The sequence below is a fragment of the Peromyscus maniculatus genome, chromosome 8 (genome assembly GCF_049852395.1).
Source record: "Peromyscus maniculatus bairdii isolate BWxNUB_F1_BW_parent chromosome 8, HU_Pman_BW_mat_3.1, whole genome shotgun sequence".
Taxonomy (NCBI): Eukaryota; Metazoa; Chordata; class Mammalia; order Rodentia; family Cricetidae; genus Peromyscus; species Peromyscus maniculatus.
The window spans coordinates 28,428,099-28,455,066 of NC_134859.1; the positions used below are offsets into that span (position 1 = coordinate 28,428,099).

At 44.7% G+C, this 26,968-nt stretch overlaps 1 protein-coding gene across 1 annotated transcript; it reads left to right on the forward strand.

The window, feature by feature from the left end:
* Positions 1 to 10,680: 10,680 nt before the first annotated feature.
* Positions 10,681 to 25,597, forward strand: Il12b (interleukin 12B). Its single transcript, XM_006971603.4, has 7 exons — positions 10,681 to 11,083; positions 15,095 to 15,182; positions 19,174 to 19,449; positions 20,643 to 20,760; positions 22,325 to 22,542; positions 23,804 to 23,952; positions 25,463 to 25,597. Exons 2-7 carry the CDS (start codon positions 15,095 to 15,097, stop codon positions 25,595 to 25,597), a joined length of 984 nt encoding a protein of 327 aa, XP_006971665.1. The 5' UTR covers positions 10,681 to 11,083.
* Positions 25,598 to 26,968: the final 1,371 nt, after the last annotated feature.

Below are 26,968 nucleotides of genomic sequence, written 5' to 3' on the forward strand. Positions count from 1 at the left end.
TAAATAAATAAATAAATAAATAGAATGAATGAATGAATGAATGAATAAATAAATAAATAAATAAATAAATAAATAAATAAATAAATAAACAAACAAACAAAGGTTGCATCTGAGGAACAGCACCCAACATTATTGTCTGGCCTCCACACACACACACACGTGTACATGCGCACATGCACCCCCACATACATGTGCCCCCACACAAGCACACAAAAAAAATGAAAGAAAAGATAACAATTCTTTTTCAGAATTTTCATAGAAAATGTGCTTAGATATTATTTAAGAAGGAATGGATGGTGATGGAGTATCTTGGTTTCCCAGTCTGGAAACAATATGCATTGCTGTATGCTTCCCAGACCCTACTGGTTCACCCCAGGGTTGCCTATTCTCAGGAGTGCCGGAAGGTATTTGACGTCTACAAGGCACACCGGATATACAACTATTGGATGCCGCACAAACAAGAGTGTTCACAGTTTAAATCCTAGCTCATGCCACATCCCCTTCCACAACGGCATGTTTGGTGGAACCCAGGCTTTCAGCTGTAACAAAAAGTAAGTGCTACAGTAAAATCAGTGTGGCACAGAAAACGAGGACAGTGATTTCCAGTTAGGTTCCAGAGCTGGAGGAACTGAACTGTCAAACACACACACACACACACACACACACACACACACACACACACACACACACACACTAGGTAACTGTGGGGATCTGAGAATGCAGCAAAAATACTAGTTACTTATTTCAATTTTTTTCCCAAAAGTCACTAAGATGGTTTATAACAGCAGTTGTTTTTTGTTGTTTGTTTTTAACTAAATATAAAACTGCTAAGTATTTCTTTTGGCCTGTGGTGCATGATAATACACTCAGTTACTCGGGGATCGGTAAGCTAGGTGATGTGGAATTTCTATTTGAGTCAATCTTTTGTTGTTGTTTGTTTTTCTCAACTCCATGGGCCTTACTAGTCTGAATCTTCTTGTTACAAAGTATGGTGAAGAGAGAGAGACAGAGACAGAGAGAGAGACAGAGAGAGACAGAGACAAAGACAGACAGACAGAGTTTTGTGTGTGTGTGTGTGTGTGTGTTGTCATGGATGTTTCGGTTCGGTGATTTTCCCATCGTCCCATGCTGCGTGCCCACCTCACAGGGCCTTGCCGCTTCCCATCTCTGTGCTGCCTGCCTCAGCCTCTCTGAGCATCTTTCTCTGCCCTCTCTTAGTTTGCTCACACTGGCCTTCTTTCAGATCCTTGAACACCCCAAGCCCTGTCCCATCCTCAGAGTTTCTTGCTGGTTCTTATCCTAGTCTACCCTTAGGTCTGTTCTTAAATGTCGCCTCAGCAGAGGGTGACAGGCCCCTGCCTCCCAAAAGCGGACTGCTCCTAGAGCTCTGACATTCTCTGAATGGTGGGGACCCATTCATTTCCTTCACAGTGCTGTGTCTGCTGAGCATGCCCTTTCCCTCAGTGTAAAGGGGTGCTGATCACAGGTCTCTTCCCCTCAAGGATGCACAGATGCTTGAGTCCCAAATAAATGTTTGCATCGTGTTTGCATAGAATTTACACCCATCCTCCGGAACATTAAATCATCTCTCGATGGCATATTACACCAAATACAATCTAAATGACACAACTATCATATTGTACTTTTTAATAATAAAGGACCATGTCTGCACATGGACAGTCAGTATTTGCTGGTTTTTTTTTTCCTCTGATGTAATCCATACTATTCTCATGCAATATAATTCAACAGTCTGAGGTTGGTTGAATTAGTGAGTGGGGAATCTATGGATACAGAGGGCTGATGGTTCATGCTTAGCTCCCTACAAAAAGAGAGATGGAGGCCGCTCTACTGACAGTTGTACTCACTGAACCCTACACAACTGTCACATGATCAGCGTCAGGTCCAAAAGAAGTTCAGGGTAAATGGCTAACTGTGTCCCCTATTAACATACCAAAGCACATGCTGGCCTCCAGGCTCTCTCAGCATGGCACTTACCTGTTACAGAGTCCCCGCGGGCTGGCATCCTGGCTCCTCTCAGCTCTTCGAATCGGCCCCCTATCCTACATTCCTCCAGCTCTTGGGCTCCTCTGCCATTCAGTCATTCAGTCGTGCACTCTCTTGGCCCCCTTCCCTCTTTGTTCTCTCCCTCTTCCTCCCCCCTCCTCTCTCTTCTCTCCTCTCCTCTCCTCTGTTCTCTGGCTCTCCCTCCACCCCCTCTCATGGCCAGGTTCAGTCTATTGGCCATGTTCAATCCACTACTTTCTCTCCCTGCTCTGACTCTTCCAGATGCCTCTGACTGTACTCTCCCTCATATCTACAATAAAAATCTTCCCCTGCACCATACCTTGGAGCAGCCATGTCCTCACTTTACACCATAGTTAACTCTTAGGGCTGGAGAACAGACCAGTGGTAGAGATTTGCCTAGCATATATGAACTTTGGGTCTGATCACTAGCATCAAAAAATAAAAATGATAGTGATGGGTGGGGCTGGAGAGGAAGAATTCCAGTTCTGCCCTGCTCTCTGTGGGCATGCTGCAAGTTACTGCTTCTCTCTAGTTTCTCTGTGTCCTTGCCTGGAAAGCATTGTGATGAGGCCTAACTGTTAAGCTCTGAGGCACTGTCTGGCAAGATACAAGCGTTCAGAACATGTTAGCTGCTGTGATTAGGACGAACCTCACAGTCTGACTCCTGAGTTCCCACATTCCATTGTTAGGGGAAGTTTCTGCCTCAGAAACTGACCGAGGCATGTGACTTTTGCAAACTTCAGAATACAAGGCTTCCTACAAAGAGTGGTGTTGGGTAAGTGATCCCCAGGTACAGGCCTCAGCCTTGGCTAGAACCTCAAAGACTCAGCTAAGGGACTTTGATCGCCCGGGTGGACAGGGCTGAACTGTTGCCAATCGGTTTAGATCACGTGTCCTCGGCAGCAGAGGTAGGGGTGCTTTCTGGACCCCACCCCCACCCCCACAACCCTTTCCTCCCTTCCAGTCAGACCTCTTTGGTGTTTATGAATAAGCAGCCCAGAGCCCCCTGGTGTCTTTCCACTGGTACCTGGGCAGCTCAAGGCCCAGAGTCACTGAAGGTTGCCAAGAAGAAAGGCCATGTGACTCCCTCTGCCATGGGAAGGAACACGCGCACCGTTTGTCACCTGCTCACAGCAGACTGCAGTTCCTCTTTCCTGGACCTCATCCTCATAACGGTCTCAACATTCTCCCCAACAACTCTCCCCACCTCGTGGTTCTCCAGTTCCCACATCTCAGAAAGCCATCTAGTCCTTATGCCTTCTGTGCAGCGTTTAGCTGCGGACAATGCCCGTCCTGCCTCCCTGCACCATTTCTGTTCTATTAACATAACAAAGGGTGGCCTTGTGTGACAGATGGCACTGAGGAACTCAAGCACAGGACGCGCAACCGTCCCAGCTTCTCTACTGACTAGCTCCATTTTCCGTGGCAAGCTGATTTTATGCTCTGAGCCTCTGTTTCCTGGAGTGGAAAGTGAGCAGGGCTGTGTCCAGTGCATGGCTGGATTGTGAGGACTGGGTGAGAAAATGCACACGAAGCAAGTGCACATCCAGTGTTCGGTCTGTGGGAAGCACACTTGATAAAGCTAGCTGTTGTGTTTTCTCATCCAAATACCTCATTTGTCAAGCACCAGCTTAGACATCCCTCCAGTGCCCTCCTGACCCCGTCCTCCAAAGAACTGGGTGCTTCTAAAGCACGATGCCCGACCGTCACAGTGCATGCCCGACCGTCACAGTGCATGCCCGACCGTCACAGTGCAAGGCCACGTCCACTGTGTGGTGCCCTGGTGTTGTGAGCACACTGCACACAGAGACAGTACTTCTTCTCTGGCACCGAGCGAGTAATCACTAAAAAGTCTTCTCAACTGAAAAATAATCAATTAATTAAACAGATAACCAGACAGAGTCAAACTTGTTATTAAAATGTTGCTGCTACAAGGCCAAAAATGATGGTCCATCCTAGCACCAAGGAGGCTGAGGCAGGAAGATGAAGAGTTTGAGGCTAGACTGAGGTACATGGAAATACCCTGCATCAAAGAAACTGTCACTGTATTGACACTATAGATTCATTTAGTGAATTCCATACAATTTTATGTTATTTAATCTCAGTAAGAGCTAATACGTATTAACTCACCTTCTATATGAAACATGACTTGCTTCTTCTATCTGTTCCCTGAGGTAGAGATGATTCGAGTCTCATTTTACACAGCAGGAAACGGACAACAGGAGAGCTAGGGTCATTTACCTATGAGCCCCTAAGTGTTGGAACAAGCAGGGAGCCAAACCCAAGACAGGTCCAGCCCCAGTGTCTGAACACCTCGCTGCCTCCTGATGGAATTGAGGATATGAAATTCCCTGTTTGCAAAATTTCTCCAGCCTCCCTAGGATTCCCACATATCATTCCACGGTCTTTGTTGTTGCTCACACTCCAAGCACACTGAGCTCCATAGAAAACCCCTGCATCCCTGTATCAGAGAAAGCCAACAAAGAAAAACCATTACTGCATTACACTAAACTTGCGGGTGACTGATCCCACTCTACCTCATCCTGAGTTTCTTCAGCTTCCATGCCTTCTTATGTAGCCTCAGCTAAGTGTAACCCTCCTGGTGATGGTGCCTAAGTTTCATGATTTTTCTATCACTCAAGAGCTAAGAGGGATATCTTTTTCTTATTAAGCAACCTAAGTAGAATGTGTGCCAACTGGTTGCAACATAGTCAAGTTAAGGCATGAGCTCCCTGTAAAAAAGTGCCATCATGAATAAGTGAAGAGGCTGTTGAGATGGTAATCTCTTGTAATCCCAGCTTGTATTGCAGAAGCGGAGGCATGAGGAGCTCAGGTTCAAACCCAGCCTGAGAATTCAAGGCCAGCTTAAAATATATAATGAGACTGTCTCAAAATAGAATCAACAGGGGCTGGGAATGTAGTGGTCCTACAAGAGTCCTTGTCCAGCATGTATAAGATCATGAGTTTAGAATCACGATCATGATGGTGGTGATGATGATGATGAAGATGACTATAACAGTGAGGATGATGATAAATGTTTAAAAAGAGAAAATAATAATAATACAGATAAATGAGATTTTTTTTTTCAGAACAATATGCCATGAAGTCCCACTTATTAAATGGGACTTTATTTAATCTCAGAAAAACAGAGACTCAACTGTGTGTCCCACGTCACTAGTCCTATGACAGAAGATGTTTATATTGCAGGCCCTGATTTGGGGTGAAGCAGTTCTCCCCTGGAGAATCCTCTGCACTCCAGGACAGTGAAATACTCTGATGAATGGCAGTTTAACATCCCATGAACGCAGGCACACACCTGATTATTTCATCAGAGTTTGCTGTGTGGATGAGAAGTAGAAAGGACAGCTTCAGACAATCCAGGAGAGGTAGGTCATCTCCTGCACCAGCCCCATCCACCTGCTGACTTTGCCTTATTCTACCCAGGCCAGCTGTTCCCACATACCTCCCTAGGAACGCATTTCTACACCTCCGCAGGTGGAGAGCCTAGGACACACCCTCTTCCTTCTGGTTCCCATTACACCCGTTCCTTTCACTAGGATTAACCTAGAGAGGGAAAACACTGGGTTTCCACATGCACACTGCCCTGTCCATTTGGGACACTTACTTTACCCTGTAGTCAGTCCAGTTGAGCAGGCCCAGGTGACCACTGGGATGATGAAACAGTCCTGGCTTTGTTCCACACCCTCTGCCTTCCCCTCATGGGCCAAGAGAGGAAGTCTGACAAGACAGAAATATCCTCAGAGTCACTGTCAGGGAAGAAGCTGGTTTGAAGACATCTTAGTCCTTTTACAAATGAAGCTGAGTCTTCATATTATTCAAAGCCTTGAAGGGGCAGGTGTATATTTGAAGAACATGTAAAAACCCGAGGGAGCTCATATCGGGCAGCAAGTATTTCTCCATCACCCCGGTACATCTCAGTGACAACCTGATGATGTGTAGGGCAGGAAATGTTATATCCAGGAGTACATTCACTTACATTTGCAGTACAACCGTGATCTGACCCAGGTCTGCGTCTGAAGTCTAAATTCCTAATTACTACCTTTTCTATGTGACTCATTTGCCCCTTCTCTCAGATCCTTTGTTCAATAAGAAAAAAAAAAAAAAAAAAAACGACACCTGGGACTGAGGAGATGCCTCCGTGTATGAAGGGCTTGTCACACAAGCATGAAGAACTGGATTTGATCCCAAGATCCTATATAAAACTTGGCACAACAAAATGTGCCAGTAATCATGGTGTTGGGGGCATGGAGACAGGAGGATCCTAAGGCTCACTGGCCTGGCCAAACTGGTCAGCTCCAGGTTCAAAAAATAGGATGGTGGGCTAGTGACAAGGCTCAGTGGGTAAAGGTGCCTTCCTCTAAGCCTAACAACTTAAGCTACCCAGGAGCCACACAGTAGGAGACAACAAACTCCTATATGTTGTTTACACATGTGTGCATATCTCTCTCTCTCTCTCTCTCTCTCTCTCTCTCTCTGTGTGTGTGTGTGTGTGTGTATCTCTCTCTCTCTCTACACACACACACACACACACACACACACTAAATAAAATGTGATTTAAATAAAATGTGATTTAAATTTTTCAAACACACTAAGGTGAAGAACAATTAAGGAAGCAATCCAACATCAACTCTGACCTCCATACACGCCTGCATTTGCTCACACGTGCACACACATGAGTGTACACAAGCAATATTAACACACATACATAAAAAAACAAATATTTTTTAAAAGAGTGATACAAGTTCATTGTAGACATTTGGGGGATAATAGGATGCCATTAAAAAAAAACCACAATAATCATCCAGTCACACATTGACACATACACTCTTGATGTTTTCCCTGTGAGATCATCTATATCTGTAAGGAGGCAGGCGGGAGTAACAACCATAGCCTTAGGGCAGACACATCTCCTGTACGTGGATGGACTCGGGAGGAAGCCTTATTTCTCATTGTCCAATCACCCTGTTTCTTCATTTTATGTCAGCATTAACCATCAGGTTTACCTAGCCAACACCTATGATTCCCCGTTGCTCACCTATTGCCACCTAGTTAGCATATCCATTCCTCTGGGATCAGCACTCTATACCCAGCTCAAAAGAAAACCCAACTTTCAGTCACTGTAAGCATATTCTCCTTGGTAAGCCTGGATTTTAGTTAGCCAGGGGACTGGAAGAAAAGGCTACAGGAGCTTCTAAGACAACTTTGCTCTTAAATGAGATGCACAAGTCTCTCATATTCTCTATCTATCTATCTATCTATCTATCTATCTATCTATCTATCTCTGTATATACATATACATATATATGATAACACACACACACACACACACACACACACACACACACACACACTCCACTCCCTGAATGGCATCCTGGATAGTCTGTTACCTGGAGCCACAAAGCTATCTGTAGAGAGAATCTAGTTGGTAGACTAAGCCCCAAGTCTCTAACTGATCCAGATGTAGAGAATATATTCAGTTGACTTCCAGCCATGGAGACACTATAGGATGTTCTAGCGCTGTGGATAGAACTGTGGTAAAGCTCTTGACTAACATGTGGAAGGTCTGTGTTCAAGAAAACTCTTGGAACTACATTTGAAACCTGGATCATGATATAACTCAAGCATGTCCAGTTCTCACCCACTATATAAAAGGAATTTTCAGGATCATGCATATAACAAGATCCCGCTTAGACAGCCAAATACATAAATACATACAGGAGGTTCAGGGGTCTCTAGAGGAACACACACTAAAACCTTGGTAATGTCTCCTGCTAGGAATCTCTGTATCAAAGCTTCAGCTTCTTATTCAAGGTATATTTTGGCTTTGGATTTTTGAAACTAGCATGGATGCATGTCTTTGTCTGCATTGTCTAAACACTAATGGTTTTAAAGCACACACAATTTATACTGTATTTGAAATGTATACCAGAAGCTTATAGCCATCTTCTTAGGGCAGACACATCTCCTGTAAGGAGATGGACTGAGGAGAAAGCCTTCTTTCTCATTGTCCAATCACCCTATTTCTTCATTTTATGTCAGCACTAACCAGGGAAGAGGGGTTTGGGTCCAAATATTCTTCCAGTGATTCTCAACTGCAAAGGGAAGGGCTCCCTGCCACAGTTGAATCTCCATGCTATTGGCCTGATAGCTTGGCATGCCTGCTCTGTGTCACCATCCATACCCCCCTCTCCCATAGGAAGAGCACCAGGGGCCCGTGGGGTCTGGATCTGCATGTGATCTGGGAAGAGCTGACAGATCCCTTCAAAGAAATCAGGTCAATGGGTGTCAGCTGGCATCATCCTGGAGCCTGGCGGCCTTGTAGAATGTCCAAAAATGAGTGAGGCAACAGATGTCATGTCAGTCGGGTGTGTAGAATGTCTCGAAATGTCAGTTGTGGTACCCACATAGAACTACCTGATACATTAGTTCAAAGGGAGAGCCCTGCACCCCCACTCTAGGTCTACTGAATGGGTCTCCTACTATGAGGTCTAGACAGCTGAATTTTGTTGTCATATGCAGATAGACTTTGAAGTCTATCTGATAGGAAGTACTTCCTCTGTGGGTGAGCTGAACCAATCAAAATAGGCTCATGGGATGAGGTCAAGTTTATCTTACTTGTCTGGGCTGCCTGGAGACTCCGAGCCAAATGAACTCAACCACAGCCAAACAGCTTCATGAGGAAGCCTGCTTGGGAGCCCCACTGTTACTCCTTACACCCCTCCCTTGGATCTTCTATTCCTCTAGCAGTCTTTTTTTTTTTTTTTTTTTTTTTTTTTGAGACAGGGTTTCTCTGTGTAGCTTTGCGCCTGTCCTGGAACTCACTTGGTAGACCAGGCTGGCCTCGAACTCACAGAGATCCACCTGGCTCTGCCTCCCGAGTGCTGGGATTAAAGGTGTGCGCCACCACCGCCCGGCTCCTCTATCAGTCTTTGACCTTGCCCTGTGTGCCACCTAGAGCCCTCCAGGGACAGGGTGGGATAAAACAATCAATAAGCCTAAGGAGAGATTCTTCAGCCCCAGACTTCTTTGCTTGGTGCACACCATGAAATCCCTTTTGTCTTCACAGCTGATCTAAGCTTGGAGGACATTACTGACCCTGCACTGCGGCTGTGAGGCTCAGAAAGGTGAGATAGTTTGTCAGGAAGGGGCTGGATCCAGTTCTCAGACCAGAGACTATGATCTTATGTATTCCTTGGGTGAGATGGGCAGAAACGACCCTGAGCTTTGCATGTAGGATCAGCCTGAGCAGCAAAATCTCAGTCATAGAGACTATGATTGCCCTCAGAGTTTTGCCATAACCAGCACATTATTTTTTTAACTGAGATTTTATGTTATCAATCATATATCTCCAAAATTTTGAAGATGCTCTTATAAACACATGAATAAAATATTAGTCATCTGTTGGGGGGGTTGTCTTAGCTCATGTTTGTGTATATTTATAGGGGAAGGGTGTAAGGGCTCAGCAACAGCGATCCACTCTCTCTAAATAGTTCTATGTCAATTTCATATCACCGTAGCAGTTCGGTACCCTCCAGTATTTGGTTGGGGGCATTTCAAACTTTATTACAGACCAAGTTGTCACATATTTAAATATTTGTTGTAACAATCAAATTCAGGGAACTGCAGAAAGTCCCTCCTCCCCTGTCAGTTGTGAAATACACACACACACACACACACACACACACACACACACACACACACTGCACACGCACACTATACAACACAACCAACATGCAATGAAACCTGCTTTGTTCACTTAAGAATAATCTTGTATACAAAGCCAGTTTCACTTGAAGCCTAGGAATCAAAGTTCAGGGAGGCCACTAGCTACCTTCCTATGACTGGTGTCTCCACCCTCAGCCTGAAGCGAGGGATTGCAGCCGGGCTGCAGGAGGGAGGAAGTTTGCAGTTGGGAAGCTCCGCAGTTCTCACCCAAGTTTCCCGTTTTCCCCCCTAGGCAGGCTGACACTTCGAAGAAAGCTAGCCCGGAAATCTTCACCACCCGAAACCTGACCGGGTCCAGCCTCAGCCCTAGGAACTTCCCAGGCGGCGGGGACCCAGGCCTGGGACAGGAATGAAGAAGCGACCGGGCATGTCCTCGGCGAGGCGCCCTCTATCGGCAAGAACTGGTGTTTCTGGGTGAAGACGGGGAAGGGAGTTAACATCTTGTACACCATTGCACAGCTCTTTACAATTTTAAATCCCCCAAGAGGAGAAATTTCTCGGGGTTCCTAGGACCACAGATATGTGATTAATGAAATGATAGAGTCTGGGTATCCAAAAGGGATGACTTTTGAGTATGGGATCGGTCATCTGAAAGCTTGTCTGTGGCTAGTTCAGCTCCTGTTATCATGGGTCCATGAGTATGAGCATAGGAGATATGTCAATACACAGTGAATCTTTTTAGTCGTCCACCTCCCGTGGGCTGCCTCTAGACACAGACAACAGAGGTGTGTCTGTGTGCGCGCATGGTGCCAAACAGATGGTAATAGCTTCTGAACCCAGATGTTAATAGGGAAAGCTGGCGCTAGGCTCTTTGCTGGTCATCTCATCTGCCTTGACTTCAGAATTGTAGAGTGTTCCTTAAGTCATTTGACTGCGGCATGAACCATGAATTCAGTTGGGGACATGACCTTCCTTTTTCCCCAGCCTGTGGAATCCTGGGGAGGGAGGTTGGCCGTTTGCCGCCTCTATTCACCTTGGGCATGATGTAAACAGAAATTAGCATCTGTCTCCTTCCTTTTTCCACACCCCGAAGTCATTTCCTCTTACCTGGGATTTCGATGTCTGTATTCCTTCTGTGTGATGGATGCACGCAGAGAGACAAGGAGGGGGGGGGAGGAACTTCTTAAAATTCCCCAAAATGTTTTGACACTAGTTTTCAATGTTGCAATTGGGACTAGTCAGTTTCTAGTTTGGGTTTCCATCAGAAAGTTCTGGAGGAGTAGAGTATATAAGCTCTAGGAGCAAGAGCAGCAGCAGAAGGAACAGTCAGTGGTCGAGGCACACCAGACCAGGCAGCCCGGAGCGAAGCAAGGTGAGTACTCTCCTGTCCCCTGCCACTAATTCTCTGAGCCTGAAGACTGTCCGGGTACAGACTCCAGGGGTGTGCTACCCTGACCCAGGCATCATGGGAGTGGGATCAGGGGGTTCTGAAAGTATCCCTGAGGGCTTACCTGCTGGTGAGAAATAGGTACTTTGGGGACAGAGGTTTCAAATATTCATTTAAAAGTCAGCTAATTACAATATGATGGTGCACACCCGTGATCCCCAAATTTGGGAGCTGGGGGGCAGAATGAACAAATTTGGGGGTTTAAAGCCAGCCTCAGCTACACAATAATTTTCAGACCCTGTCTCAAAAAAAAAAAAGAATGAGCTATTAATAATGTGTTTCAACCCTATAAACAGATGGGTATCTGATAGGTTTGCTTTGTCTATATAAATACATACACACATGTGTGTGTTCTTAAGTACTAATGTTTGTCTTTTAAAGAATGTAGTTAAATTCTGTTCTTGCCTTACTAGTGAAAACTTTTTTAAAAGCCTTTCTTGCACCCCTTAAAGTTACTGAACGCCATACTTGCTTCCTTCCCTGTGATGGGCTATAGAGCTGTGATAGTCAAATTGGATGGCTGGGTTCTGTGGTTCTTTTGGATTGTTAACTAATTTGGCCACCTCTGCAAAACTGTAAAGCCTTAGTCGTGTTCAAAACTCCTTCCTAAAGGGTTCTAAAATCTGTGAGAAAGGGGACAAAAGATCATCTTCACAGGCTGGTTCCTTCTGCTCACCCAGGTAAATAAAGTCAGGAGCACTGGAGAGGTCAGGTTGACGTCATGTTTTTACACAGTGACCACTAAGCCTCAGCTGGCAGTTCAATTTGTTCAAGTAGTGTTTCAAGATGAGGTTAGGTTGTCTCCAAGGTTCATTCTGCTCAGATCTAAAATGCTATGATTATTGCACCAATAATCCATGGACTCCCTCTAGGGTATAAGACAAGACAAACGTGAATTCTGCCATCAGACCTCAGTATTGGGGGGAGGAGGGCAATACGCATTAAAGATGTAACCAAACCATTGCTATTGCAGTAAGTGCTGAGGGAGGAAAAGAGCAGGTATTTGGGGTCCTGGTTTCATTTGGGGATCAAGCTGGCACTTTCTGTGAGTTGTTTCATGAACTCCTATCCTGACAGAGTTCCTATTTTACAGTCTAGGAGTATGAGGTTTGATGAAGTCAGTACAACTTGTCAGGGTCTCATAACTGACAAGGGGCTCTGGAACCACGGTCCTTTGCCATGCCCCTCATGCCATCTGTGCTGTGTATTGTTATTTCTGGGCATTTTTACTTTTAAATACTATTTCTCTATTTGTATTTAAAAAAAACAGAATGAAACTTTCAAAAGGGATGTCCACTCAGGGGTCCTGTGCCCAGGAGCATTTGCGTACTCTAGGGAGCTGGACCTCTCTAGCCCAGGGTTCCTTTGTCCTTTGTGCAAGAATAGCAGGAGTTTAGAAAACTAATGAAATCATATTCAACAAACAAACAAAAACTACTGAATCATCAAAACTTACCAGGTCGAAGAATCGTGGAGGGTGAGAGACAGAGCTCCCCAGCATCTGCTGCTTAGCCAGAAAGCCAAAGCCTGGCCGCATCCTGCACCCTTTTTGCTTGTGTGGGTTTGATGAAGAGGCAACCCACCACCATTTCCACCCTCTGCTGGCATTCTATGCTCTAAGATGTAGGTGATGCTGAAACGAAGATTATTCCTTGGACCATTGCCAGGACTCCCTTCAACCTGAAATATGGTTCACGTGTGATGCTCAAATGCACCTGAGGCCCACAGAGGAAATGCTTGGCACGTAGCCAAAGGGAAAAGTCCCTGTGTTGAGAGCATATGAAGAGTTCACCAGGAAGGGCCAGGCATCTCTGCCTTTTTTCCCTTCCCAGAGTGTTGCCATCTGGGCTTCACAGCCATGTATAATTGCGCCACCTTCCCTGAGCATCTCTCTCCAGCCTGGCAGATTTTTTTTTTATTTTTAAACCTTCTGTATACAAAACAGAAAGAATTTCAAAATTTCCCCTAGTTCTTTTGCTAGTGCAAGGTAACCCGCCATCAGTTGCCTACTCTACCATATCATCTCGTTGCACACCTCACAGCGCTTTAAGACCACATAACCCTTCACTATGTCCCTTTAGAGATGAAGAGAGTAGGGCTGAGGGGAACAAGACCAACATCACACAGCTACTGAGTAGTAGGGCCAGAATCCAAGCCCTTGTCTGCTTGACTCCAAGCCAACGAATGAACCAACCAGTGCCCGTTTCAGCTAGTCCTTGGCTGTATGATCACTTGGACCTGGACAAGGCCTGGTGTCTAGCCCTGTCTCTGTCCTTGGTGATATCTGTAAGGAAAGAGAGGACATAGCACGGTCCACAAAGGTTAGCAGCAGCAGGTCTGGCAAAGGCATGATTCCGAACCAACGCAAGCTCATGTTTAAGGTATTTGCCTGGAATATTTAAGCCTTGATTCATAGGGACTAGACCTGTGGTCTCTCAAATCTTGTCCCTGCCAGATGGTAGCATCCTCCTTCAAGATAGAAGGGAATTAATTAGTCACTAATCATCTCAACCACATTTATGAGTGTGGAATAAACTTCACAGTCGAAAGATTTCTGCTAACCCTGGGTGTTATCTAGACTGGGTTACAATATAAGATGGTGGCTGATTTATGTACTTCAGTATTCCATGGTGGGTCAGTCAATGTGTTATTGTCTTCCACCAAAGAATACCTTGATTTGTAGGAGTTCTGGATCCTAAACACTGGCTAACACGTTTGCCTTATAATGTGTTCCATGGGCCAGAGGCATCAGCTTCTGGCGCCGTCAAGCAGGTTAAATCAGACACTCTGGGATGAGACTCAGCAGTCTTAGGAAGTCTGGGTTATACCATATACTCAAGCTTATGAAATGCTGAGTCTTGTTATGAGGGTGAGAGCTGGCTTAGAATTTGGAGTAATGTCTGCCTAGGTTTAAACAACCTAAGCCACTACAGGTTCTTGCCAGAACTTGGAAGGTTACCCCTGCATCACCTTTCCCACACCTAACCTGGTCCGTTAGCCTGGGGCATCCCTGTGCTTTCTGCACATTGGGCAGTGATACAGCTGCTCCGTGAGAGGGGAGGCAGAGCTCACATTGTCTGAGGACATATTTGTAGCACAGCAGTGTTGGTCCTAGAAAGCCCTGTGTAGGTGAAAACTGTTTCCCCGCTCTGTTCAACGCTCTCTGGGGGTTATATTAATATTACAATCAGAATCAACACTCTCTGTGGGTTATATTAATATTACAATCAGAACGAAGTAAGTAAGTGCAGTATGTGAATCCAGGAAGCCGTGTTCCATCTCTAAGCTTATATTTCTGAGCCTTAAACAGATAAGATAATGAGCCAAGTGTGATGGCGCTTACCTTTAATCCCAGCACTCAGGAGGCAGAGGCAGGTGGATCTCTGTAGGTTTGAGGCCAGCCTAGTATACAGAGTGAGTTCCAGGACAGCCAGGGCTAAAATAATTCTGTCTCAAAAAAAGGAGGGTGAGAAGTGTAGTATCAGCAAGACAAATTCGGCAGGTAAAATGTCTCGCTACACAAGCCTGAGGACCTGAGTTTGAGCCCTGAACCCATTGTGGAAGGAAAGAGCCAACTCCCAAAAATTGTCCTCTGACCTTCACACATACCAACATGCGCGTGTTCTCTCTCTCTCTCTCTCTCTCTCTCTCTCTCTCTCTCTCTCTCTCTCTCTCTCAATAAATAGTATCAGATAGCTGGGCCCTAGGATTCTTTCAGCTCCAGGTAGCCTATGATTCTCCATTCAGAGATGTTTTTACCCAAAACTAGAATGGACCTCCTATAATCCTGGTAGCTGACAGTGGGGAAGAGAAGGAATGTCAGTATTAGAAGGCAAAGAAAGTGTGGTTTGGTTAATTGGACAACGGTTGACATTCTCTGCCCTGTTTTCCTGTCTCTTCCTTTCCTCCTCCTCTTCCTCCTGCTTCTCCATACAGATGTATCACCAGAAGCTGACCATCTCCTGGTTTGCCGTTGTTCTGCTGGCATCTCCGCTCATGGCCATCTGGGAGCTGGAGAAAGATGGTAAGCAGTCTTTCCTTGTTTTCTATGGAGCTCCAGGATCTAAGCCTGAGCTCAAGGCAGCTGCTGGGAAAAGAGACTGAAGTGGACAGCCACCCATGGAGTCTCCTCGGGGAAGATGCAGGGTTATCCTCTCTTCTTCCATCTCTGGGGTCTCTGCCTTGTTTGGTTTTCATGTTGGATGACAGGAAAGGAGCTTTGGGTAGACTGTGGTGGCAAAGGGGATATGATCTTTGCCTGTAATACTGTAATACTAAAACGACTCTTTCAAACAACTGAAATTCCCTAGTAGAGAATGTAAGTAGCAGTATTGGCTTCTGCCCTCTGCTGCTCCTCCACACTACATTGTCCTCACAGGGGGCATTGTGGTGGTTTTCCTCTCGCCACTTTGGGATTGATGTTCAGATTGACTTGGGTTCAAATCATGGTTCTGCCAGGTATTGATTCTGAAACCTTGACTTGGACAACCTCACAGCCTCAGTTTTCTTAGTTGGGTGTCAATATTGACACTGACCACATGGGCTACTGAATACGTTAATGAATACAGAAGACAACGTATGATAAAATGGACATAAATATTGGCAAGCCCTAATGCTTAAAACAAAGTCTCTGGACTTTTCATCATCCCAATGGCAACAAGATTATTAGCATAGTGTTGGCATAGCAAGGAGCTCTCTCTGTCCTTGTATTATCTCACCCTTAGCAAATGTCCATCAACTCAGTCCTCAGATGTACCTAAAAGAATCTCAAATGTTTCATGAAATCCAACATAATAATGTTGGTAATTTCTGCTTTTATAGCTATACTGTCTCAGTTAGGGTTTCTACTGCTGTGAAGAGACACCATGACCACAGCAACTCTTACAAAGGAAAATATTTAATTGGGGTGGCTCATTTACAGTACAGAGGTTCAGTCCATTATCATTATGGTGGGACATGGTAGTGTGCAGGTAGACATGGCACTGGAGAAGTAGCTGAGAGTCCTACATCTTGATCTACAGGCAACAAGTGAACTGTCTACCACACTGAGTGTAGCTTAAGCAAAGGAGATCTCAAAGCCCACTTCCACAGTGATACACTTCCTCCAACAAAGCCACACCCACTCCAACTAGCCACACCTACTCCAACAAAGCCACACCTACTTCAACAAAGCCACACCTACTCCAACAAAGCCATACCTCATAGTAGTGCAACTCCCTTTGGGGACCATTTGCTTTCAAACCACCACATATACTATAGTAATATTTAATATTTATTGAACATAGAACCTCATTTAATTTCACAACACTATATAAAGTGGGAGTATTCCATTTTACAGATTTTGAAAACCGAGGCTCAAGAGATCAAGTAACTTGCCCACAAAGGGTGGAACAGGACTTGACCCCAGTTCAGTCTCAGTTCAGAGCCTGTGTAGTTTAGGTGCTAGAAGATTCTAAAGGAGAGCAAGAAGCAACTCTTTCCTGTGCCCATAAAGAGGAAACGAACATAAATTAAAATGACAAGATTTCTTGCCTGATGATTAGAAATAGTATTTTGAGAACCCAAACAGTACAATACCAAAATTGGTACCTAAAAAAAATTGAGGTCAGTGTTTTCATTCCAAAGAGTCACAGGAGCTAGAAAATGACTTAGCAGGTAAGGGTGCTTGCTGCCAAGTCTGATGACCTGGATTTGATCACATAATAGGAGAGGACCAAACGCTCCAAACTGCCCTCTGACCTCCAGACATGAGCTATGGCATGTGTATACACACACACACACACACACACACACACACACACACACACACACACACACGGAAGAATTAAATGCTATTTTAAAAATAATAATTTCAAGAAGTTTGGCCACCCACCCCAATAGAATTTTGGATCCTTTCCCAAGTAAAGCTGTTGCCACAGCCAGCTCTACAACCTAGGGATTTTTAGAATGCTTAGGAAGGAACTGAGGCCCAGGAAGGGTTAACTCCTGGTAAACCACAGACATTTCAGAAAATCAACGTGAGAAGCACAGAGAAGGCTTGTGATGGAGTCACAGTGATGGCCTGTAGCCCAGCGGACAACTAAGCGCTGCTTCCAATATCGCCAGGATATCTTTTCCTGCCCTTGGGGCAAGGTCTTCTGGGGTTTCTGAGTCCAGGTTCTAACAGGAAAATAACCTGCATAGCTGTTCAGTTGCCTGTAGGACAAAGAGAACCCAGAGGAAGCCAAAGGTTCCTGTGGTTTGGTGTCAGCTCAAGCTAATGATTTCCAAAGAGTTTGGCCTCCAGTGGTTTTTACCTCTTATCTTCGCTTCCCATTCAGCAGTTACAAATCCCACTGATGTAAAGTGAGAGCTCTGCATTTCACAATGCCCTCTGTTTGAATGCCAGTCACAAAGCCACCATTCACGGGGCACTTGAGGGAGCTGTCTTAAGCTTGCATACCCATTAGTTTATATGTCACCTTCTAAAGAAAGCCCTGTTTTATTTTCATTTTTAAAATAATGACATCAGAGCTAGGCATGGTGGTTCATGCCTGTAATCCCTGAACTTGGTAGGTCAAGGCAAGAAGACGGCCCCGAGTTGGAGGCCAGCCTGAGCTACAAAGTGAACGTCTCTAAAGATGGTGACAGTAAGCTTAAAGTGGCTCCTTGTCCCTCCCCACACCCAAGGCTTTCTTAAAGCCTCTGGCTGGTTCTGATCCATAGCTGCACCATTCCAAAACCCCAGCTCTCCATCACTATGTCTCCCATACTTAATGAGACATCAAGAAAATCCTGAAGACTTACCAAATGGGCCACTGGGGCCACCCCAACATTTCTGACTCAGCAACCGGGAACACACATTGTGGACGAGTTTCCTGCTGATGCTGATGATGGAGGTTGGAAGACCCGCCAGGCTTTGAGGGTCACTGCATTAAGTTATTCTTTCGATTAATAATTGATATGTGGGTAACCAGATGAATGAAGCTTTGATGGGACATTCTCCAAAATACCTTATGGAGCTATTCCTGGGGGCTCAGTTAGAAACTGGCATTAGAAATCCATTGCCTAGCACAGGAGACTAAAGATCTGAACTACAGTACTTGTCACACTTCACATTTGATGGGACCTTGCTTAGCTCCTTGGCATCAGTACTGTCCTTCAAAAAAATGAGGAAACTCTCATCTACTTATTCATACTCATGTAAATTAGCTTTTTTTAAAAAAAAAGGGGGGGGCAGCTAATGACAATCTCCATTGATGAGGTTCATGCAGAAGGGACTAAAATCTTAAACCTTCCTGGGTTATTTTTTAAGAGTTTTTCAGTGCATTTGCCTGGCTCTTTGGTCTGTGGATGATGATGATGATGATGATGATGAGGAGGAGGAGGAGGAGGAGGAGGAGGAGGAGGAGGCTAGCACAGAGCTATGTTGCAGTTTCTGTGCTGAGGTCTGCGTTTTTATCCATCTCCCAGGCAAATCTACAAGCATAGACACTATTGTTCCTGTCATTTTTGCAAGGACTCTGAGGCTCCTGGTGGTTCAGTCTCTTACTCAAAATCCCCTTTCCAATTAGAGGAGACGGAATTTCCTGCTCTGTCTTCCTCCATACCTATACTTGAAGCTGCTGTGTCCACTCTGCTCAGCATGACACCGGGCCATATTCCCTGTGAACTGTAACTGGAAGTTTATTCCCACACCCAACCCCACCTCCGTTTCCAGATCTCTAACAACGAATCTTGTACCGTTTTCATCTTTCTTGTTTCAAGGTTTTCCCTATGTGCCTGCTAATCAGAGATTAATTATTATAGGCCGACTGCCAGTTAATGACTTGGTGGCAGCTATAAAATCGCTTCTCTGTTCTGTGACCTTGAGTCTAGACAGGGCTCCATGCCCTCAGGCCATCTCAGCAAGCATTTGCAGAACTCTTGTGAGCAATGATGTACCCAGGCAGTAGGGCTGCCAAGACAGTAAATGAAACCTAGTTCCAGAGTTCATGAAGCTCACCATCCAGGTCTTCACTGCCGGTCCTCTCCAGTTTATGTTGTAGAGGTGGACTGGTCCCCTGGTGCCCCTGGAGAAAGAGTGGTCCTCACCTGTGACACTCCTGAAGAAGATGATATCACCTGGACCTCAGACCAGAGCAGTGAAGTTGTCGGCTCTGGAAAAACCCTGACCATCCAAGTCAAAGAGTTTTCGGATGCTGGCCAATACACCTGCCACAAAGGGGGAGAGACTCTGAGCCACTCACTTCTGCTGCTTCACAAGAGGGAAGATGGAATTTGGTCCACTGATATCTTGAAGGACCAAAAAGGTAATTCCATTCTCTGGGATAGTATCTTTTCTTCTACTTCTCCTTTAAAAAAAAAAATAGTAGTAGTAGTAGTAGTAGTATGTATGTGTGTGTGTGTGTGTGTGTGTGTGTGTGTGTGTGTACAGGTGTGTACAGGTGTGTACAGGTGTGTACAGGTGTATATGTGTGTGGAGGCCAAAGGACAATCCTGGGTATTATCCTCAGAAATGCCTCCCATCTCCTTTGAGACAAGAACTCTCATTGGGCCATAGCTCACCAATAAGCTGGACTGGCTGACCAGTGACACCCAGATACCTTCCTGTCTCTGCCTTCCCAGCTCTGAGATTACAAGTACATGACATCACTCCTGGCATTTTTCCCTAGTTAGGGACTGAACTTGGCTCCTTGTGCTTGTAGGACAATTTTATCAACTTCACTATCTTCGGAGCCCATTTGTCCCTCCCAAGAAATAGAAACATTAAAAATTTGAAAAGGCAGGACATATTTAGTGCAGTAAATGATTAAACATAAGTCCTGGAATCTCCATTTCCCTTGGCTTTCCTGGAATTCTTGGGCTCTTGGCCATTAATATCTAATATTGAGAGAGTTTAATTGTCTTTCTGAATGCATGTTCTCAAGTTTTCTTGAACGAAATCGATGTTATTGGATATCTGTTGAAAGTTAGGCAATATGTCCAGTTAATAACTCAGTACTGGGGTGACAACTTGGAAAAATTAATATTTCTGTCTAATGGGTGTAAAGTAAGTATGTGTGGTACATCACACTCTACAGAAAGAGCATCCTATCCAGATATTACCAATCTGTGCTGAAATACATGCCAACACAGCAGCCTTCCAAGGAAGCTGATAGAAGAATACCATGTGTGGCACACAGTTTGGTGGTAGAGTGCTTGCCCAGCATGTGCAAGGCCCTGGGTTCGATCCTCAATACCACAAGAGGAAAAAAGACTGCATCTAGCTGGGCAAGGTGGTTGGTACCTATTGTCAGCACTACAGAAAAGGATAAGTAGTTCTAGATCCTTCTATATTGTCAACCCAAGCTACATGAGACTTGTCTCAAAAATCCCCACCCTTGTACCATTTAGTGGCTTGTGATCCATCCATAATAAAAAAATAAATAAATAAAACACCCTAGTCTTCCTTTACTAAAAGAAAACTCCTAAATATTGGGGTTTTTTTTCTTTTCTAACACAGATCCCAAAAATAAGACCTTCCTGAAATGTGAGGCAGCAAATTACTCCGGACGGTTCACCTGCTGGTGGCTGACGGCAGTCAGCACGGACTTGAAGTTCAACCTCAAGAGTAGCAGCAGGTAAGGAAGCTGCTCTTGTTTCTCAACATTTTCCTAGACCTATTTCACAAAGAAAATAAGTAGAAACTGTCCATGGATTATCAGGGAATGGTATGGGGACAGCAAAGTCGAACCTATATTTTTTTTTCACCTTCCCTCTGCTTGCCCAAGGAAGTACAATGGAGCTTTAAGATGGCCCTCTGAGAACAGTTCTCTGGTGAGTGTGAATTCACTCATCCAAATTGCCTGGCAGCGCTTCATTAAGGCTCACAGCACCATGGGGAGAAATTAAAAAGATCTCATAGCTACAAATAACTTGCCAAAACTCTACTGTGCGCCAAAAACAGAAACAAGTGCTCTAGGGCCTCACTCTTGGAAACCCTGACGCAGATTCCAGAACCCTCTGAGGCCTTCTGAAATTTTCCTAGAGCCTTTTCAACTTCTTTCTGCCCTACCAACACCACTATTCTCAAGTTCACTTTGGCCAACACACTTGGGCTTTCCTTCAGGAACCATTTCCCAGGGCTGCAGAGCTGGTGTGCCAGGCTGCTCTGGAGCTGTCTTCAGTTCTCAGCTAACTCCCTGAGCCACGGAGCGCAGTGGGATAAACACCCTGGCTCTACTACTATTTAAATAAGTAAACTGGGGACTCAGTTTCCCATCTTTAGCATGAATTTGCTATGACTTTGAACATAACTAGGGAAAATTATGGTTTGGGGTGAAATCAGAGTCCTTGCTGCTCATATGAAAATGAAAATTTTTTAAGCTGGTAAAGGTGGCCCCTAAGCAGACCCCAAGTACATTGCAGGATGCCTACCTATAGTAACATGCCAGACCTCTATGTGCTTAAAAAAAAATTAGACACACATAATAAATTTTCTTGCTAGAGAAATTCTTGCACATGTTCATGAAGTCACTGTTGCATGGATAAGGGACACTGGGATATTTTGCATAATTAGCAAAGGCATACTCAAATAGAGCATTAATGTGCATTCATTGAAAAGAATAACCTAACTTATATGTTCTGCTTAGAGAATTCCCCACAATACTTTCAAAGAGGAAAAAAGATGGTTACAAAATCATATATATATATAATTTTCTTGTTTTTTAAAGTCATGCTAATATGTAGATAAAAATATATATGTGCATATATGTGTGTATATGATTATCTTGAATATTCTTTGGAAAACTCTAGAAAGCTGTAAATAATATCTATATTTGGGACTCAGATTTGAATTCAAATGGGGATGGCAGAGATACATATATTTTCTTTATGAACATCTTTGTCATGTTCTTTATAATTTGCACCTACTGATCTTATGAATGATACAGAGAAAATTTAAATTTTCAATAAAGGGTTTTAAGCAGGTTGTCTTTCATTAAAGCGTTTCCAGATTCATTTAGGCCAGAGATTTAAGTTTTAGTCTCTTAGAACTAAGCTTCCTTTGATGGAAAGGGCTGGGATTTTTTTTAATCCCAGAGCATAAATCTAACCAGCTACGTGGCCTGTTCTCAGACAGACTATAGTCACCAGTCACTTGCTCTCTGATCTATAACACAGAACAATTTCTGTCTTGGCCATCAGTTCCTCTGAGTCCCGAGCAGTGACATGTGGAGCAGCGTCTCTGTCTGCAGAGAAGGTCACAGTGGACCAAAGGGACTATAAGAAGTACTCGGTGGCATGCCAGGAGGACATCACTTGCCCAACTGCCGAGGAGACCTTGCCCATTGAACTGGTGATGGAGGCCCAGCACAAGTATAAATATGAGAACTACAGCACCGGCTTCTTCATCAGGGACATCAGTGAGTTTTGTGCACGAGCACGTGCCCGAAAAGTAAAGACCCTTGGGAAGCAAAGATGCTCTTTGCCACATGCTCACGAGCCCCTGGGGTGTAGGATTTACCTGTAGTCTTTTTCCTTCTGCACCTCCTGAAAAGCGTGATATAGACATTATGGTCTGCATTTTGCAGTGGAGGAAACTGAGAGATTAAGCTGCCTTTCCCCAGACCTCCAATCTCACAGCTGGCAGCCCAGATCCTGATCTCCCTCATGTAGCAGGCATTTTGTGACGTGTCTAATCTGCTACCCAGGTTGATGAATGATGAATCTGAGAGTCACTGGAGCAGATCATCCATACTGAGAGCAGAACTTCCCTACCAATTGCAGTTTTCACAACTCATTTTTCTCTAGCATCCACATATATATGTGTAGCTATAAATTCCCTTGGACATCTACTTCTAAATTGACAGAGCGTTTGGCCTCATTTCTTTTACCACATATTCATGGAATGATCATCCCGTGAGAATGTGATGGGATCAGAGAATGTGATGCAGAATTTGCAGAAAATCTGTACTTGGTGGGGGTGGGTCTTGTTCACAGGAGATGGCCATGGAGGTACCCTCTGAGGAGATGACATTTGGCAGAGACCTAAAGCACAGATGTTGGTTGTATTATTATTATTATTACATCATCATCATCATCATCATTATTATTATTATTATTCATACTATTAACAATACTAATGAAGGGTATTTGTGAAGGGTCTACCAAGAACAATATAGTCATTGTGTGTAAAAGAGCTAGGCTTCCTAAACTGGAGTATACTCCAGAGATGTCTCTCTATCTAGAAGAAAGTGCCACTTGAAGATCATGATAGTCACTGTATCCTCAGACAGAGTCCAGTGGTGGCACCTAATGGATTACAAATCTTGAATCAGCTACATGATTAGTGCAAAGTGGGGGATCAAGCCCAGAGAGGGTATCCCTGATGGCAGCACCCAGATACTAGTCTTTATTAAGTAGAATGGCTCACCCATCAGGGCCTGCCAGTCCGTGCAGTGAAGAAAAGGTTCAAGGACATAGGATGCAGTCAATAAGAGTGACTTCCTCGAATGGGAGAAGTATCCTCAGCTGAGGTCCCTCACAGGTTCTGCCCAGGTGCTCAGAGAAGTGAAGGAACTATAGAGACTAGAAGGGGGAAGGACCTCTCATCCAAGATCAGAAGTCTAAACCCTGGCTTCAAAGCTCGGCAGGATAATGAAGGATGCATGTTCTCTTCTGCAGTCAAACCGGACCCACCCAAGAACCTGCAGGTGAAGCCTTTGAAGAACTCTCAGGTGGAGGTATCCTGGGAGTACCCTGACTCCTGGAGCACTCCCCATTCCTACTTCTCCCTCAAGTTCTCTGTTGAGGTCCATGGCAAGAAAGGAAAGGTAAGGCGGGGATGCAGGTGCAGTGTATCCAAGTCGGATTTATGTAGCCCATGTTGGGGACAATGTGAAGATCCTAACAACCAGGCGCTTGCCACAGGACTAGAACCGTACTAAGGGTTCTCTGTGTGTATCACACACAACCCACACAAGGACCCAAAGACAGCAAGTATTACTGTCACCTCTCCACAGAGGACAGTGACGCCCAGAGAGGCTCTGACTTGTCCAAGTTCACCCAGCTAGAGCAGTGACAGAACTGGGACACAGCATCAGTCAGCTGGAGGCAAAGGTTGTGACTCCAGTCACCCCACTTCCTCCAGGACAGTCGACCATCCATCCTCAACTAAAATTATTGATGATATAGAGACCTGGGTTCCAGGAGCCTAAAATGATTGTTTCAACTGAGTGAGCATATAATAAATGCTAGAACATTGGTGCTGTGTCTCACCCAACATGGATAATCCCTACTTGTATAATAAATATATATTTTACAAAGCAAGGTGCCTGCTCTCATGCAGGCTAACACAGTGGCTTTCCAGCCCCCTGACTCTTAACACAGTGATCTCTTGCAAGGTTTTGGGAACAGTTTTACAGAGCCTTTAAAATCACAAGTAAAGACTCTTTCCTACATATCATTTAGAATGTGGTAACAATTCAGCTTAAATCACTCTCTAAAAGCAGGAACAGAAAATTATACAGAGGTTATTTTGAAACAGGTTTTAACTGTTACCAAAATCTTGTTAAGTTTCAACCCTGTGTATACGTATTTAACATACATGTCTTAACTAGGTAATGTTGAGCACTTTCTACTTGCTAGAAGCTTTCTTAGCATCTTTACCTAAATAAGGTATTTACCTGCTGCACTTCTTAGAGGCAGGCGTTCACTTGGGACCCATTCATAAATAAGGAGAGACACAGGGAGCCAAAGACATTTTCTAAAGCACCACAGCTGTGTGGCACTGCAGGATTTGAAGTCACATTTGTAAGCTGACAAACATGGGGGAGGGTATCTCTGGATAGCCAGAGGACAGCTAAGGAAGGTTGGTCTGAGTCCCACCATTGTCAGCCCCATACTGGAGTCATTGCCTGTGGGGCCTTAGGACAAGGCTCCTATTCAGAGACAGAAACTGGAGCAAGCCATTTCTGTTGGAGCTTACGAAATAGAAAAGTGAGGCCCGGGAGATGCATGAGTCAGTGAGGTGCTTCCTGCGTGAAGACCTGGATTCTAGCTCCCAGAAACTATGTAAAAGCTGAATATAATGCCTATAACCCCGGCATTGGGGCACAGTGGGAATAACACACACACACACACACACACACACACACACACACACACACACACGACAGAAACAGAGACAGAGACAGAGAGAGTCTGTGTTTACAGCTTCTGCCAGCAGGTGGTGCAAGGGTAGCGTCTTAACATAACACTGTGTTTAAGGAGGTCTTGTTCTGCAGAAACATGCCAGCCTGCCTTGTTTTGTCTAAAGCCCTTATGCCTTCCTCTCCTTTGCAGAAAAATGTGTCCCTCATCGTAGACAAGCTCTCTGCCCAAGTCCGATGCTCCAAAGGTGCAGAGGTCCGGGTGCGAGCTCAGGATCACTACTACAATTCATCATGGAGCAAATGGACATCTGTGCCCTGCAGTTAGGTGAGAATCCTAGCCACCCCTGCACATTCAGTGGTCCTGGTGGAGAACAACAATGGAGGGAGGGGCTTGTCAGGAATGGGGGTGGAGTTACTGGCATAGGGATACCAGAGTCAGAAACATGTCTGTCCACTACCAGATATTAATTTGAAGTCTATGTTAGTTCAGGCACTGTTCTGGGCCCAGGGATACTGTAATAAAGAAAACAGGCATGGGTCCTACCCTTGTATGGGGAAAGACAAGGAAGACCAGATGGGGAGAAAACCAGGAGTAGAGTCAGGAGGACTTGGGAGTAGACAGAAAGTGGAACCTTGTCCTAGGGGTTCTGGGGACCACTAAACTGTTTTTAATAAGGGAATGGCCTGATCTGATGCCCTTTAAAGAAAAATCTCTCAAGAGAGTCCCTAGCAAGCATGAGACCAGCTGAATTCTGAGCCCTGTAAGGAAGGGCTGGGCCTTTTCACATGGAAACCCCAAGACCCCAATGGCTGGGGAGAATGTGTGCTGAGAAACAGGAGGCTACACTTTGAGGCTACACTTCTGGCTAACACAGACTTACCCACATTCCTTTACAGGGTCCAATCCCAGGATGCAACCTTGGAAGAAAAAAAATAAGTGGAAGACATTAGGAAAGAAAAGTTTAAACTCATGATGGAAGAGACCCCCAAAGCTATTTTCTACTTGGTTGGCTTTTTCCAGTTTTTTTAGGTTCATGCTGACACCTCTGCTATATTTCTACATTTAAATGTTAAATGCCCACTGAGAATGAGCTAATTCATGTATAGATATTTTAACACTGTACTTGGCCTTATGCTATTTAAATATTTAAGTAATTTATGTATTTATTAATTTATTTCTGTATTTAACATTTGTATACTAAGATGTATTGAATATTTCATGTTCTCATGGGCTGATCCACAGAGACCAGGCCCTGTTATGCAAAGTGTGAACTTGTTATCTTCTTCAACAACTTTTCAACCAAGGCTGCCCAGGTCCACTGGCTTTTGTGACAACCAATAAGAACATGATATTCTGACACAAGCAGTGTTATATATTTGTGATCAGTAAAGACACAGGGGGTATTTAGAGACACGGAGATGCTATGAAGGAGACACTGAAGATATCAGTGCTGGTTCCAACATCAATGAAGACTTCCTAACAGTGGTATTGATGAGAAACCAGGGCCACCTGTGCTTCTATTAAACATCAGGTACCTAAATTTAAAAGAATTTTTAAATCCACGTTTGGGGACGTAGCTCAGGTGGTGCTTGCCTAGCATTCACAAAGCCCTAGGTTTGGTCCCCAGCACTGTATAAACTAAGCAGGATGGTGCATCCCTTAATCCTAGCACTGGGGAGATAGAGGCAGAAAAGT